This window comes from Carcharodon carcharias, chromosome 1 (assembly GCF_017639515.1).
Source record: "Carcharodon carcharias isolate sCarCar2 chromosome 1, sCarCar2.pri, whole genome shotgun sequence".
Classification (NCBI taxonomy): domain Eukaryota; kingdom Metazoa; phylum Chordata; class Chondrichthyes; order Lamniformes; family Lamnidae; genus Carcharodon; species Carcharodon carcharias.
In genome coordinates this window covers 11,889,373-11,901,848 of record NC_054467.1, presented here as the reverse complement: position 1 = coordinate 11,901,848, position 12,476 = coordinate 11,889,373, and the positions used below count along the sequence as shown (strand labels likewise).

The following is a 12,476-nucleotide window of genomic DNA, read 5'->3' as shown; positions in this document are numbered from 1 at the left end:
TGTGCTGGCCAATGTTTATTCCCCAATCAACATCACAAAAAACGATTGTCACATTGCTGTTTGTCAGAGCTGGCTGTGCGCAAATTGGCTGCTGTGTGTAACAGTGGTTATGCTTCAAAAGTACTTAATTGGCTGTAAAGTGCTTTGGAATGTCCTGTGATCATGCAAGTTGCTATATAAATGCAAATCTTTCTTTTCTCTCTACTCCTCCTACATCCCTCCCAAGAATGTTAGTTAATACATTCACACTTATTTTTGGAAGCCAGGTTATGAAAATATCAACAATTGATTAGCCTTTTGATAACAAAGACCCCACTACAAGTGCCACTTATCCTGAAAAGGTGAGGAGCTGCAGATTTCCTCTGAATGTTTTAAACACGCACGAGGTTCCCGGCCACTTCAGACTTTCCTGCTGGCATTTTCTGGGTTTTTTGACTCGAACTTCATCCTAACTGCATGATCGGGACATGGGGATGAAAATTCAGTCCATTGATGTTGATTTTTAGATTTTCCCTCTGCCCAGCATCTCCTCCTTGATGGTGTTCCCCAAGCTGGGAACTTGGCATGTGGACAATTTCAGCAGTGTCGGGCATGCACATTAGGAAGCTGGCTTTGGACTCCCTTTCTTTCTTTAACGTTCTCTAGTCACCTGTGAGAGATCCTTGCAGTAAAAAATCTTTTGGAGCCTCTTACTTATTGTAAAGGGGCTGCATGAAGAATAGTTCTTGTAAAATGTATTTTAAAATAGTTAATCTTTATTGCACTCAATCATTGCCAGTAGGATTGAGAATAGCACAAAAATTATTCTCACTGGCTTTTTTCACTCATAATACGACCTTGTCAGCACCATAGTAATGTGCCAATATTAGGTGATATTCTGTTCCATGTCATTATCTTGCATAGGCAGAAACATACAATTATATGTTAATGGAGGTTAATGTAACCATTGAAGTGTTCGGCCTCATATGGGGACTTAAAGAAACAGAAAGACTCATTGCTAATTTGGCAGCCATTGACCTGTAACTGAACTCATTGCATCGATTTAGAAGTGAGATTAGACTTTTTTTTCTTTAAATCTACCATAACGTCCTTGAATATTATAAGCTGGAAATTTAACTGCATGTTTCCCCCAACCCCTGCTGCATTACCTCTGTGTAAAACTGAAGTTCAGTCTTTTTATCCTCCTAAATACTGTGTGTGTGCAAGTGAGTGACAGAAAGAGAGAGGTGGCAGAGACAGGCACTTGTAAGGGACCTTTATGATTACAAGCCATTGGAGCTGAGAGAATGGCTGCAGTTTGCTGCAAGACCTCAAGAGATGCGCTAAGCTTGAGTGGTTTATGCAGGACATTTGAACTCTTAAATCTCTAATCACTTAAAAATACAAATATACTTACTGTACCTTCATATCAAAACAATACTACCAATAGTTAAAATTGGAGGTAAACAAGATTTTCTGCCTGTTACTATGAATTGATGGGAATCTAATCCTTAAATGTCATTGATGACAGATTGCGAGACCATCTCACCACGTTGTCGGTACAGAATGCTGTCATGTAATCAACAGGAGGGCAGAATAAGGGGATTATGTTGTAGTTCCAAAGGAAAATTAGCATGGGATTGGAGAGCTGTGCATTTTATTATTGTAATTTTTGCTTTCACTGATGTTAATATTGACACAGCAGGGATAAACTGCGCAAAAGACATTTGAATGTCTCCGCCTGTATCTCTCAAAGCTCCGAATTAATTGAGGGCCACATGTCATCAACTACAAAAATCAGGTGGTTTCTAGTTGCTAACAAAAACCCAAGAAGCGATTAATGATTTACATTAATTTTCAGCTCTCGGTTGCTGTCAATTTATTTTTCTTTGAATTGGAGTGAATGATTTCTTTGAATTGGGGATTTTTTATTAATCCCACTGTGAAGATGAAAGAAATGCAGCACAATATTAGATATAATGTGTAACAATTTTGACCCGGTGGCAGGATTTAATGGTCAGCAACAAATGAACAGAAAAGGCACTCGCCGTTCAGTACTTTTATGGCTGACCACCTACGTCCGTGGACTTTTGAACAGGCATCTGATCCAGCATGATGACCTCTCCAGGGGGGTCTGGGACCTCTCTGAACAGGGCAAGCAACAGCCCATCTCCTCAATCAATCAGATTGTACATGCCTTAGTAAGGATTCTTCAATTTAAACATGGAAGTGTCAGCTGGAATATTTAATTCAATGTCAGCAAATTAAAAAGAGGGAAAAAAAATTGGAATAGAGGTAAGGAACAAATAAAAAGTTTAAAAATATCATTTTCAATTTTTAAAATCTCCAGCAATAATTAAAATCGAAGGAAATGAGACTACATACTTGTAAAAGTAAATTTTTAGCGCCAGGAAGGTTGTTTGGCAGCAATTAAATTTTATCGTGCTGTTAAAGATTCATTTGTATTTCAATGGACAAACCTTAGCATTGTCTGTCAGGTTTGATGGGTAAGTACTGCAGCTTCACACCGTTGTATGTATTTCAATGCCAAGTCTCAGCGAGGTACTGGAGCAGTGAAGCTTGTGGGGCAGCAGGGTAGTTCAGAGAGCAACATTCAGATTTCTGCATTGAACTACGCATGCATGGATGCTGGAACTTGCTGCCTGATTTATTGCACAACAGTAGTGAGAATTGACAGCCTCCTTGTTATTCCTTCTGCAAAACCTGGGCCAATAACTTGGGTGTTCCTGTGAAATGGTCTGCAGGATTGCCACTTCTCCTTTTCCTTCAGATTCCAGGACAATGTATATTCATTCCATGTATGGAAATGTTAGTCATTTTAAAAACGATCACACCTCTTTTTAAAAAAAAAATTGTGACATTTAAGGCAAAGGCACAAATTCATTATGGGGAGATGAGACTAATGGAGAAGCGGATTGGCGCTGGAAATATTAGATTTTAAAGTTAGGCTTCAAGAAGCAAAAAGCACTGGTGAGGGAAAGAAATTGAGGTTTTGAGAGATAATGAGTTGGAAAATTTTCAGACCTTAACACCCAATTTACACCACACAAGTTCACAAAGCTGCTTTGAACTGAAACTAGGGCCGGGATTTTCCGGTCCCACCCACTGCTGGGATCTTCTGGTCCCGCTGAAAGTCCAGGGACTTTTGACTGGCCCGCCACATCCCCCACAGTGTTGCCCACCATGCTGGGGCTGTAAAATCCCAGCTTAAAAGTGTGGTGCTAATTCTCCTTTTTTTAAACTACAGTGAAATACTACAGACCTGAGAACAACTTGCAATTATGGTTTTCTGGTCTCGCCCCTTCAGGTTTAAACCTTGCTGGGGTGTCCGGTTTCTTGGGCAGCAGCGCAGCCTGGATGTTGGGCAGAACCGCACCCTGGGCAATTTTGACCCCTCCCAGCAACTTATTGAGCTCCTCGTCGTTGCGGATGGCAAGCTGCAGGTGGCGTGGGATGATGCGGGTCTTCTTGTCCCGGGCCGCGTTAACGGTCAGCTCGAGGATCTTGACTGTCAGGTACTCGAGGACAGCGGCCAGGTAGACGGGGGCTCTGGCCCTGACCCGCTCGGCATAGTGGCCCTTGCGCAGCAGGCGGTGGATATGGCCAACAGGGAAGTGGAGCCCGGCTCTGGAGGAGCCAGTCTGGGCCTTGGCGCGCCCTTTGCCTCCAGTTTTACCGCGTCCAGACATCTTTCAGAATTCACTCTCATTGATCAACTTGCAACTATATAGAACAAAAATAAAAATAGCTGGAAAAATTCAGAAGGTATGACAGCATCTGCAGAAAGGAACACAGTTAATGTTTCGAGTCCGTATGACTCTTCATTTTTTACAATTATATAGCATCTTTTAATAGAGTAAAATGTCCCTAGAGAGGTATCAAAAAAAAGCTGACACTGAGCCACATAAAGAGATATTGGGATGGGTGAGCAAAAACTTGGCCAAATATATTTTCAAGAGTGTCTTAAAAACAAACGAGAGGTAGGTTTAGAGAGGGAATTCCAGAGCTTAGGGCTAGAAATTCACCTTGCTGGTGATGGAAAATAGACAGTGTCAGATCAGCCACCAATTATATGTAGCACCTGAAATTTGGCTTCATTGCAGTCGATGGAATTAAATATTAGAAGCTGTGCATGTCATCAGGGCCTTTCTGATAGTACGTGTTTTGTGATGCTGCTTGAAATGTATTTCTATTCTTCAGCGTACACAGCTGAAGGCAAGGCGGCCAGTGGTGCAGCGATGAAAATCAGGAATATGCAAAAGGCCAGATTTTGTCTTGGGGGAGGGAATGGGGGAAGGTCTGAAGATAACTGCTCTGAAGTGTAACTTTTTTGTGTCTGGAGATATTTAGCTTTGCGTAGATTTGAAACAATTTTTTAATTTCAGAATGTTATAATGTGGACTTTGCTTATAATCAGTGGTTGAGGTGAATGGTATAGATGCATTTGTGGGGAAGCTAGATAAGCAAGTAGGGGAGAAATGAACAGAAGGTTATGCTCATATGGTGAAATGAAGTAGGATGGGAGGAGGTCATCAGTAGAGCATAAGTACCAATTTAGACCATTTGGGTCAAATGGCCAGTTTCTTTGCTGTATATCCTCTGTCATCATATTGAAAACAGGAATAAATGATGCAATTTAATTTTTTTAACTTGAGCTCCCGTGCACTATCTGTGAATCATTATCTGTAGTGAGCCAACATGAAGGGATTATTTGTGACAATTTTGTGTGTAAATGCTTCACTTGTGGTCTAAATTTACTGCACTGTAGACAACAAGGAAAAACATTCTTTCCGAACTCAGTTGTGCTGTAAATGGCCCTCTTTATTTATAAAATAAATAGCATATCCCACTGCTCTACATTGCGTTATTTTCGGATTCATCCTGAGGATGTGTGTTTGTGTTTTTATAATATGTACAGTAACAATAGCAATACCTGAGGGATTTGGAGTGTTTCATTATTGAGTATAATGAAGGAATCAGCAAGTGCAAAAACTGTCAATGAGAAATTAGTTTTGCTGTTGCAATTTTATACATTTATTTGACTTATATTTCAAGTGCTAACTTTATCATTTGGCATTTGATATGCAGTTAAGACTTAATTTAATAATCTTAGTTCTGCAGTATTATCGTGCAGTGTAAAAGTGCATTATATTGCAAGTTGTGTTGCTGCAAAGTGGCTTTGTACTGATACTAACATGTACAGAATGAATTGGGTATTAAGGCCTTCACTGACCAGAGTGAGATTCCTTCCTCCAATTTCATTCTGCTTCACCCTGGTGTTTTGTTTCGGCCCTGGTTCAGCCCACATTTACACTACGACTGCTGTGGCACTGTAAAGCTAAACTGGCCAGTCCCACTACTGCATGTGCGGTGTGGTTATACCCTCAGGCAGCTAGGGTTTACAGTAAGCATCCTTGACAGTAGGCATGGACGGAGACAAAGCGGTTTGCTGCGGGTGCTGCTTGCATAATAGCACTTGCCTTTCCATTACCCTGCAGAACTGATGGAAGATGTCACAAAGGATGCTGTTGAAAGGGTAATGTTTTATATTTCCTCTGATCCACTCACTGAGGTGGGGTGGATTTCATTGTAGCATGAAGGGTTAATCCTTGGTATTTGTCTTGAAGCAGGAAGACTGTTCAATATTCTGTTCAAATAAAGGAAGAGCAAGTGATCTTTTGTTATGCCTATTGTTCAATCCAAATGTCTGAACTCTGACATTCAGCAATGTTGCCTGTAGAAATTGGTTGGATTTTTCAAATTGCTGGTGAATTTATCCCCCACCTTTATTTTTAAGGATGGGAAAATCACAGACTTGAACCCAGAGATTAAAAACAAAGAACTGTGTTTATATCATGGATGTCCAAACATCTTTACAGCTAATAAAGTACTTTTGAAGTGTAGTCACTGTTATGGTGTAGGGAAACAATGAAAGCCAACTGGCACATAACAAGGTCCCTCAAACAGCAGTGAGCTAATGACTAATCAGTTTTAGTGGTAGTTATTGAGGGCTAAATGTTGGCCAGGCCAGAATGCAAAACATTCTGCAATCCATTTCATATTATCAGCAGTTAGAAAGTCACTATCACTAAGTGTATATATCAGTGAAGTGGAGCTGACAAGTCTCCATCCATACTGAAAGCGACAACCGCTGCCAAAGGATGCCAAAGCTAAATTAAATCAACTTTTAAAATTCAAATCAAATATCCCAAAGTTGTCTCAAGGCTGATTGATTCTTGGCGTTTGCATGATGTCAATTAACTGGTCGTGCTTACAAATTGCATTATTATCACTCAGTGGTCCATCAGCTTCCACTTGTCTTGCTAAACATACCAACCTGTTGAGAATGTATGGAAGTAGGGACAGGGAAGAACCATTCAGTTCGCTTGTCCCCTTATCCGTGTTCGTTTTTAGGATACGCAGAATCCATTTTGTTCAGTTTTGATGTCAATTTAAAAAGTGCCTAGAACGTGCATCAGCTATGAAGCATTCAGTGGCGGATCGATGCTGTATTATTTCTTAGATAAAAGTAAAAAACTGTAGATGCTGGAAATCCAAACAAAAAGTATGGCTTTTCACAACTTGTTTTCACACTGAACAATTTCTCCTTCAACTCCTCTCTCACTTCCTCCAAATAAAAAGTGTGGCTATGGGTACCAGCATGGGCCCCAGCTATGCCTGTCTCTTTATGGGGTATGTGAAACATTCCTTGTTCCAGTCCTACTCCGGCCCCCTCCCACAACTCTTTCTCCAGTACATTGATGATTACTTCGGTGCTGCTTCATGCTCTCGTCCGGACCTGGAAAAAATTATTAATTTTGCTTCCGATTTCCACCCCTCCATCATTTTCACATGGTCCATCTCTGACACTTCCCTTCTCTTCCATGACCTCTCTGTCTCAATTTCTGGTGATAGACTGTCCACCAATATCCATTACAAGCCTACCGATTCCCACAGCTACCTCGACTACAGCTGCTCACACTCCACTTCCTGTAAGGACTCCATCCCATTCTCTCAGTTCCTTCGCCTCCGTCGCATCTGTTCTGATGATGCCACTTTCAAAAACAGTTCCTCTGACATGTCTTCCTTCTTCCTTAACCGAGGTTTTCCACCCACGGTGGTTGATAGGGCCCTCAACCGTGTCTGGCCCATCTCCCGCGCATCCACCCTCACACCTTCTTCTCCCTCCCAGAAACATGATAAGGTCCCCCTTGTCCTCACTTAGCACCCCACCAACCTCCGCATTCAAAGGATCATTCTCCGCCATTTCCACCAACTCCAGCATGATGCCACCACCAAACACATCTTCCATTCACCCCACCCTGGCGGCATTCCACAGGGATCATTCTCTCCGGGACACCCTGGTACACTCCTCCATCACCACCTACACCTGAACCTCCTCCCACGGCACCTTCCCATGCAACCGCAGAAGGTGCAACACTTGCCCCTTTACTTCCCCTCTCCTCACCATCCAAGGGCCCAAACACTCCTTTCAAGTGAAGCAGCATTTCACTTGCACTTGCCTCAACTTAGTCTACTGCATTCGTCGCTCCCAATGAGGTTTCCTCTACATTAGAGAGACCAAACGCAGACTGGGTGACTGCTTTGCAGAACACCTTTGGTCTGTCTGCAAGCATTACCCAAACCTCCCTGTCGCTTGCCATTTCAACACTCCACCCTGCTCTCATGCCCACATGTCCGTCCTTGGCTTGCTGCATTATTCCAGTGACACTCAATGCAAACTGGAGGAACAGCATCTCATCTTCCGACTAGGCACTTTACAGCCTTCCGGGCTGAATATTGAGTTCAACAATTTAGATCATGAATTCTCTCCTCCATCCCGACCCCCCCTTTCCGATTTCACCCCCCCCCCTTTTTTTCCCAATAATTTATATAGATTTTTCTTTTCCCACCTATTTCCATTATTTTTAAATGTATTTCCATCCATTGTTTTATTTCTACTTTTTAGCCTTTTTTGATTCCTTCACCCCACCCCACCCCACCCCCAGTAAGGCTATCTGTACTTTGCTTGTCCTGCTTTCTACCCTTAATTAGCACATTCCTCAGATAATATCACCACCTTCAACACCTCTTTGTCCTTTTGTCTGTGACATCTTTTGGTTGTTTCCACCTATCACCGGCCCTCTATCCAGATCTACCACCCCCCCCACCTTAAACCAGCTTATATTTCACCTCTTTTCTATTTTTACTTAGTTTTGTTGAAGGGTCATTCGGACTCGAAACGTTAACTATGCTCCTCTCCGCAGATGCTGCCAGACCTGCTGAGTTTTTCCCTGTTTTATTTCTTGTTCAGTCCTGTGGAAAGAGTCACTGAGTTGACTATTTTGCCTAAAGAACTGATGCATCTACTTTTAAAATGACCAGAGTAATGATTTTGCAGCTATGTTGTTGTAAAGTTTTCTAGTGTCTCGAGGTTATTTTTACAATTCTCACTTTTCGTGAGTCGATTTGTGGGTCTGACCCAATTACAGTTTGAAAATTTGTCACCTTTCGATCTGTTGCTTGCCAGTGATAAACAGGTGTGAATAAAAGCAAAGCAATTTTGTTTAGATTTTGCTTGATATTTGCTTGTTGAACTCGGTCCCAGTTTTTAAAAACTCACAGGAATTGTAGCCCAGACATTACGATTGTAAGGATGATGAAACTGTTGGCATTGACTATCATTACAACTGTGAAGCTGACAGAAACTCCTGGCCTCCACACATGCCCGGTGAATTGCAGATATCCAGAAGTTGCTGTCAGCGATTCCTTGCTGTGGTGTTTAAGTCCCTGCAGATGGAAAGCAATTAGAAATCAGTGAACTGATGAAAACTTCCCATTTTAGGAATATCACTGTTAAACCTCCCAAAAGAGTTATGCCATGTTAATTAGGTATTACTGCGCTTTTCATGGTGTACAAAATCATAACTACTACTGCAGAACCTCTCTTGCCCTAGAAAATTGATTTTTATATTTGTGTAATGCCATTATTTTTCATTATAATTGTTTTTTATTCGCTCCTGGGATGTGGATATCACTGGCTAGGCCAGCAATTTTTATTGCCCATCTCTAATTGCCCTCTAGAAGGTCCATAGCTTTTCTATTTTTGAAGTTTATTATATTTCAGCTTCTAATTTGTATGTCCCGATCTTTATTTCATTCTTTGAGGGAAAAATCGTTTTTAAAATCGCATTTTATTATGCTTCTCCCCAACCTCTTCTCAATGTACAAAATGCCTTAGGACGTTTTCCACAATTCCCAGGAGCTTCCTTTTTCTAGTACCTAGTACCTAGCAGAGGGCTAGCAGATACTTACTTTCTTTAATGCTTTCACAAGATGCTTTGTATTTACACACACTTACAAAGTGTACATTTTGTGTGGATTTGCAACTTCAAGCTAAACATGAGCAAGTTGGTGTCAACTCATAGAAAACACTATTACAGGAACAAGGATTGGGCACATGTCTGCAATCTCTCCCAGCCTTTTGCTCAAAATGATTGAAGGGAAGTTTTAAAAGTTAATGATACGGTATTGAATCTTGCTCCCTGTCCTCCAACCCAACCTGTAGTCTTATTAACCTTCTTGCAAAATCGTGGAAGAAAATTGAACTGTCCTGCTGGGTCCCATTGAAAATGTTAATTGTTGTTTGTTAGTATTTCATCCATAAAGGAAACAAGCATGGAAAAAGGTCAAGCAATTGTTCTTGATAAATTCCACATCCTTGACTTCAATAACCTATCCTTAAAAAGTTTCTTCACACTAAATTTCCTGTTCAGTTGTAAAGCAAGAATTAAAAAATATTGCTGAGAAAGGAGACATGCTATCAAAGCTTTTCATTTTGCATAAATGAGCAAAATTAAGAATGTCAGTCAGGCTCGCAATGTGGCTCACTTATGCATGCTAGAAGCCACATATATTCACACACTGGGCCTTGTCCTTTGCAGGCAGAAGGAACATGTCCACATTTTGCATCTTTTTCAGCCAAACAAAAGCTTAGGCAACATCATTCCCTGGTTCATTCAGTAGGGCAATGCGTTAACCAATCAGAGTCAACCTGCCCACTTTGAATTTGAACAAAGCTGGGCAGTTAACTGTTCCATGCTGCATTCTCCATGGCAGCACCTCCAACAATCAGTGACAACTTGGCAAGAAGTCAGCACTGTCTTCTCATGCGGTATAAGTTTTTGTTCCCCTGTTTTGGTTGGTAGTTTCTTGAGTTATCCTGGTGAGTGCAAGACAAAAAGTTTTGACGGCATGTCTCTTTTTTCAGAAATACTCAACTTCTGTACCGCCGAATGACTAATTAAAAAGATTGAAGAGAATTCTACACAAGTGATGGAAAGCAGGGTCTTAAGCACAAATTTACAGGCTAATTGATTACCTTGTATTTGATCTTGGTGACATAACACATTGTGTCTTTAACATCCCAAACCGTATCACGGGCATGTCACTCGGACAAAACTTGACACCGAGTCAAAGAAGGTGACATTGGGACAGGTGATCAGATGCTTGGATAAAGAAGTAGGTTTCAAAGAATGTCGTAAAGGAGAGGAGAGAGGTAGAGTGAAGTAAGGTAGGAATTCGAGAGTTTATGGCTAAGGTTGCTGAAGGCACTGCCATTAATGGTGGGGGAAAGGAAATGTTGGATGGACAAGAAACCAGCTTTGGAGAATACTTCTAGGAGAGTTGTAAGGCAGGTGCAAGGCCACAAAACGCTGTGTAAAATGGATGATATCATAAAGACGTAATAGTGGATGTTTCAGAGGTTAGGGGGAGAGGTGCGATGGCAGGGAGTGGAGGTGATGCACGTTGTTAAGCGTGCAGCAGAGGGAGATTTATTCTGCCTTTAAGCTAGCTAATCATGAACATGGGTGCAGATGCTGATGCAGTGTGCCCAAAGTTAGGAATTGTTCACTCCCCAGCACTATGTTCATTGTTGTTCAATTTTATTCTAAGATTTTGCAAGAAGGTTAATAAAACTGCAGGTTTGGTTGGAGAGCAAGGATCAATACTGTATTATGCACTTTTAAAGCTTCCCATCTTGACACGATCAGTGATCTTTGCCCAGAGTGGCTGGAATGTGGAATGCGCTACCATCCAAGACTGGGTGAGGTAAATAGCATGGATACATTCAAGAAGAAGCTAGATATATACTTGAGCGACATACTGATGGGGTTAGAAGAAGTGTAACTGGAGGAGATTTGTGTAGAGCATAAACACAGGCTTCGACTTTTTGGGCTGAATGGTGTCTCTCTCTGCTGTGAATGTGATGTAATTTTATTCAATTAAAATTAACCCCAAGAAATACAGGATCTTTTTCAAAAAAATATTTCTAGCTTAGTGACAATTTGGAGTGGAATAGCTGAACAATATTACAGTGCATTTACATGATGTATAGTTAATTACTTTGTAAATTGCCTTTAAAGGAATTATTATGCAACGACCCATACCTTTTTTCTTTCCTTTTGTAGTTGTTTCTCTTCCTGTCCTCCTATATTGGGATATGGTTCTATGGTCAATGGACACCAGCATATAAGTCGATCATTTCTTTTAAACAGATTGCACATTCCATGAAAAGTACTAGGTGGATGATGTAGGATTGCAGGCAGAATTTAGTCTTTGTGTAATCTGAGCCTTTTAAGATTGCTGGTTCTTCTGGTCAGCATTCTATGCACCTTTTGATTATGGGATCTAAAACTCTTAGAGACTTGTACCTTGCTCATCTCTGATCTTGTTACCATTTTTCTTTGCATAGAATTCAGTTATGCCATGATCTTACTAAATGGTGGAGCAGGCTCAAGTGGCTGAATGGCCGACTCCAGCTCCTTGTTCATATGTGTGCCTTGGTCTTTGTCAACCTCTCACTTTGACCCTTTTCTAAACCTTAACAACCAAGTGGCTGATGGAGAAAAAGAAAGACTTACATTCATATAGCATGGTTTCATGGCCAAAGTACTTTGAATTGGAGTCACTGTTGTGGTGTTGGAAATGCAGCAGCAGCGAGGCCCCATAAACCTTAATGTGATAATGACCAAATAATCAGTTCTGATGATGTTGATAGAAGGATAATTATTGGCCAGGAGACCAGGAAGACTCCCTTGCTGTTTTCCGAAATAGTGCAGTGGGCTCTTTTACATCTATCAGGCAGATGGGACCTCGGTGTAATGTCTCAACCAAAAGATAGTGCCTCCAACACTAGTATTGCGCTGGACTGTCAGCCTTGAGTTTTGTACTCAGGCCTGAAGTGGGACTTGAACTTTGTGACTCAGAGGCAAGAGTGCCACCAACTGAGTAATGGCTAACACATAAAGGGTGAAATGGAGAAACACATGCACGTTTTGCGGGATAACCCTGAGACAAACTGGACAAGCAAGCCTGAAGAAATCTTGCGCTTAGGTGCAAGGAAACAGGCAAAGCAAAAGGGGGGGGTAGGCAGCTGAAATGCTTTAAGGATACGCATGTTACATGGCCACTCC

The 12,476-nt window shown here is 41.4% G+C and overlaps 2 protein-coding genes across 2 annotated transcripts in view; one reads left to right on the top strand and one right to left on the bottom strand.

Annotated features, from left to right (window-relative positions):
* Positions 1–12,476, top strand: part of LOC121277357 (serine-rich coiled-coil domain-containing protein 1-like) — an 898,837-nt gene that overhangs the window by 45,723 nt on the left and 840,638 nt on the right. The gene's annotated exons all lie outside the window — the stretch shown is intronic.
* LOC121277629 (histone H2A-like) lies at positions 3,255–3,689 on the bottom strand. Its single transcript, XM_041187239.1, has one exon. The coding sequence runs from the start codon at positions 3,687–3,689 to the stop codon at positions 3,255–3,257; it is 435 nt and encodes a 144-aa protein (XP_041043173.1).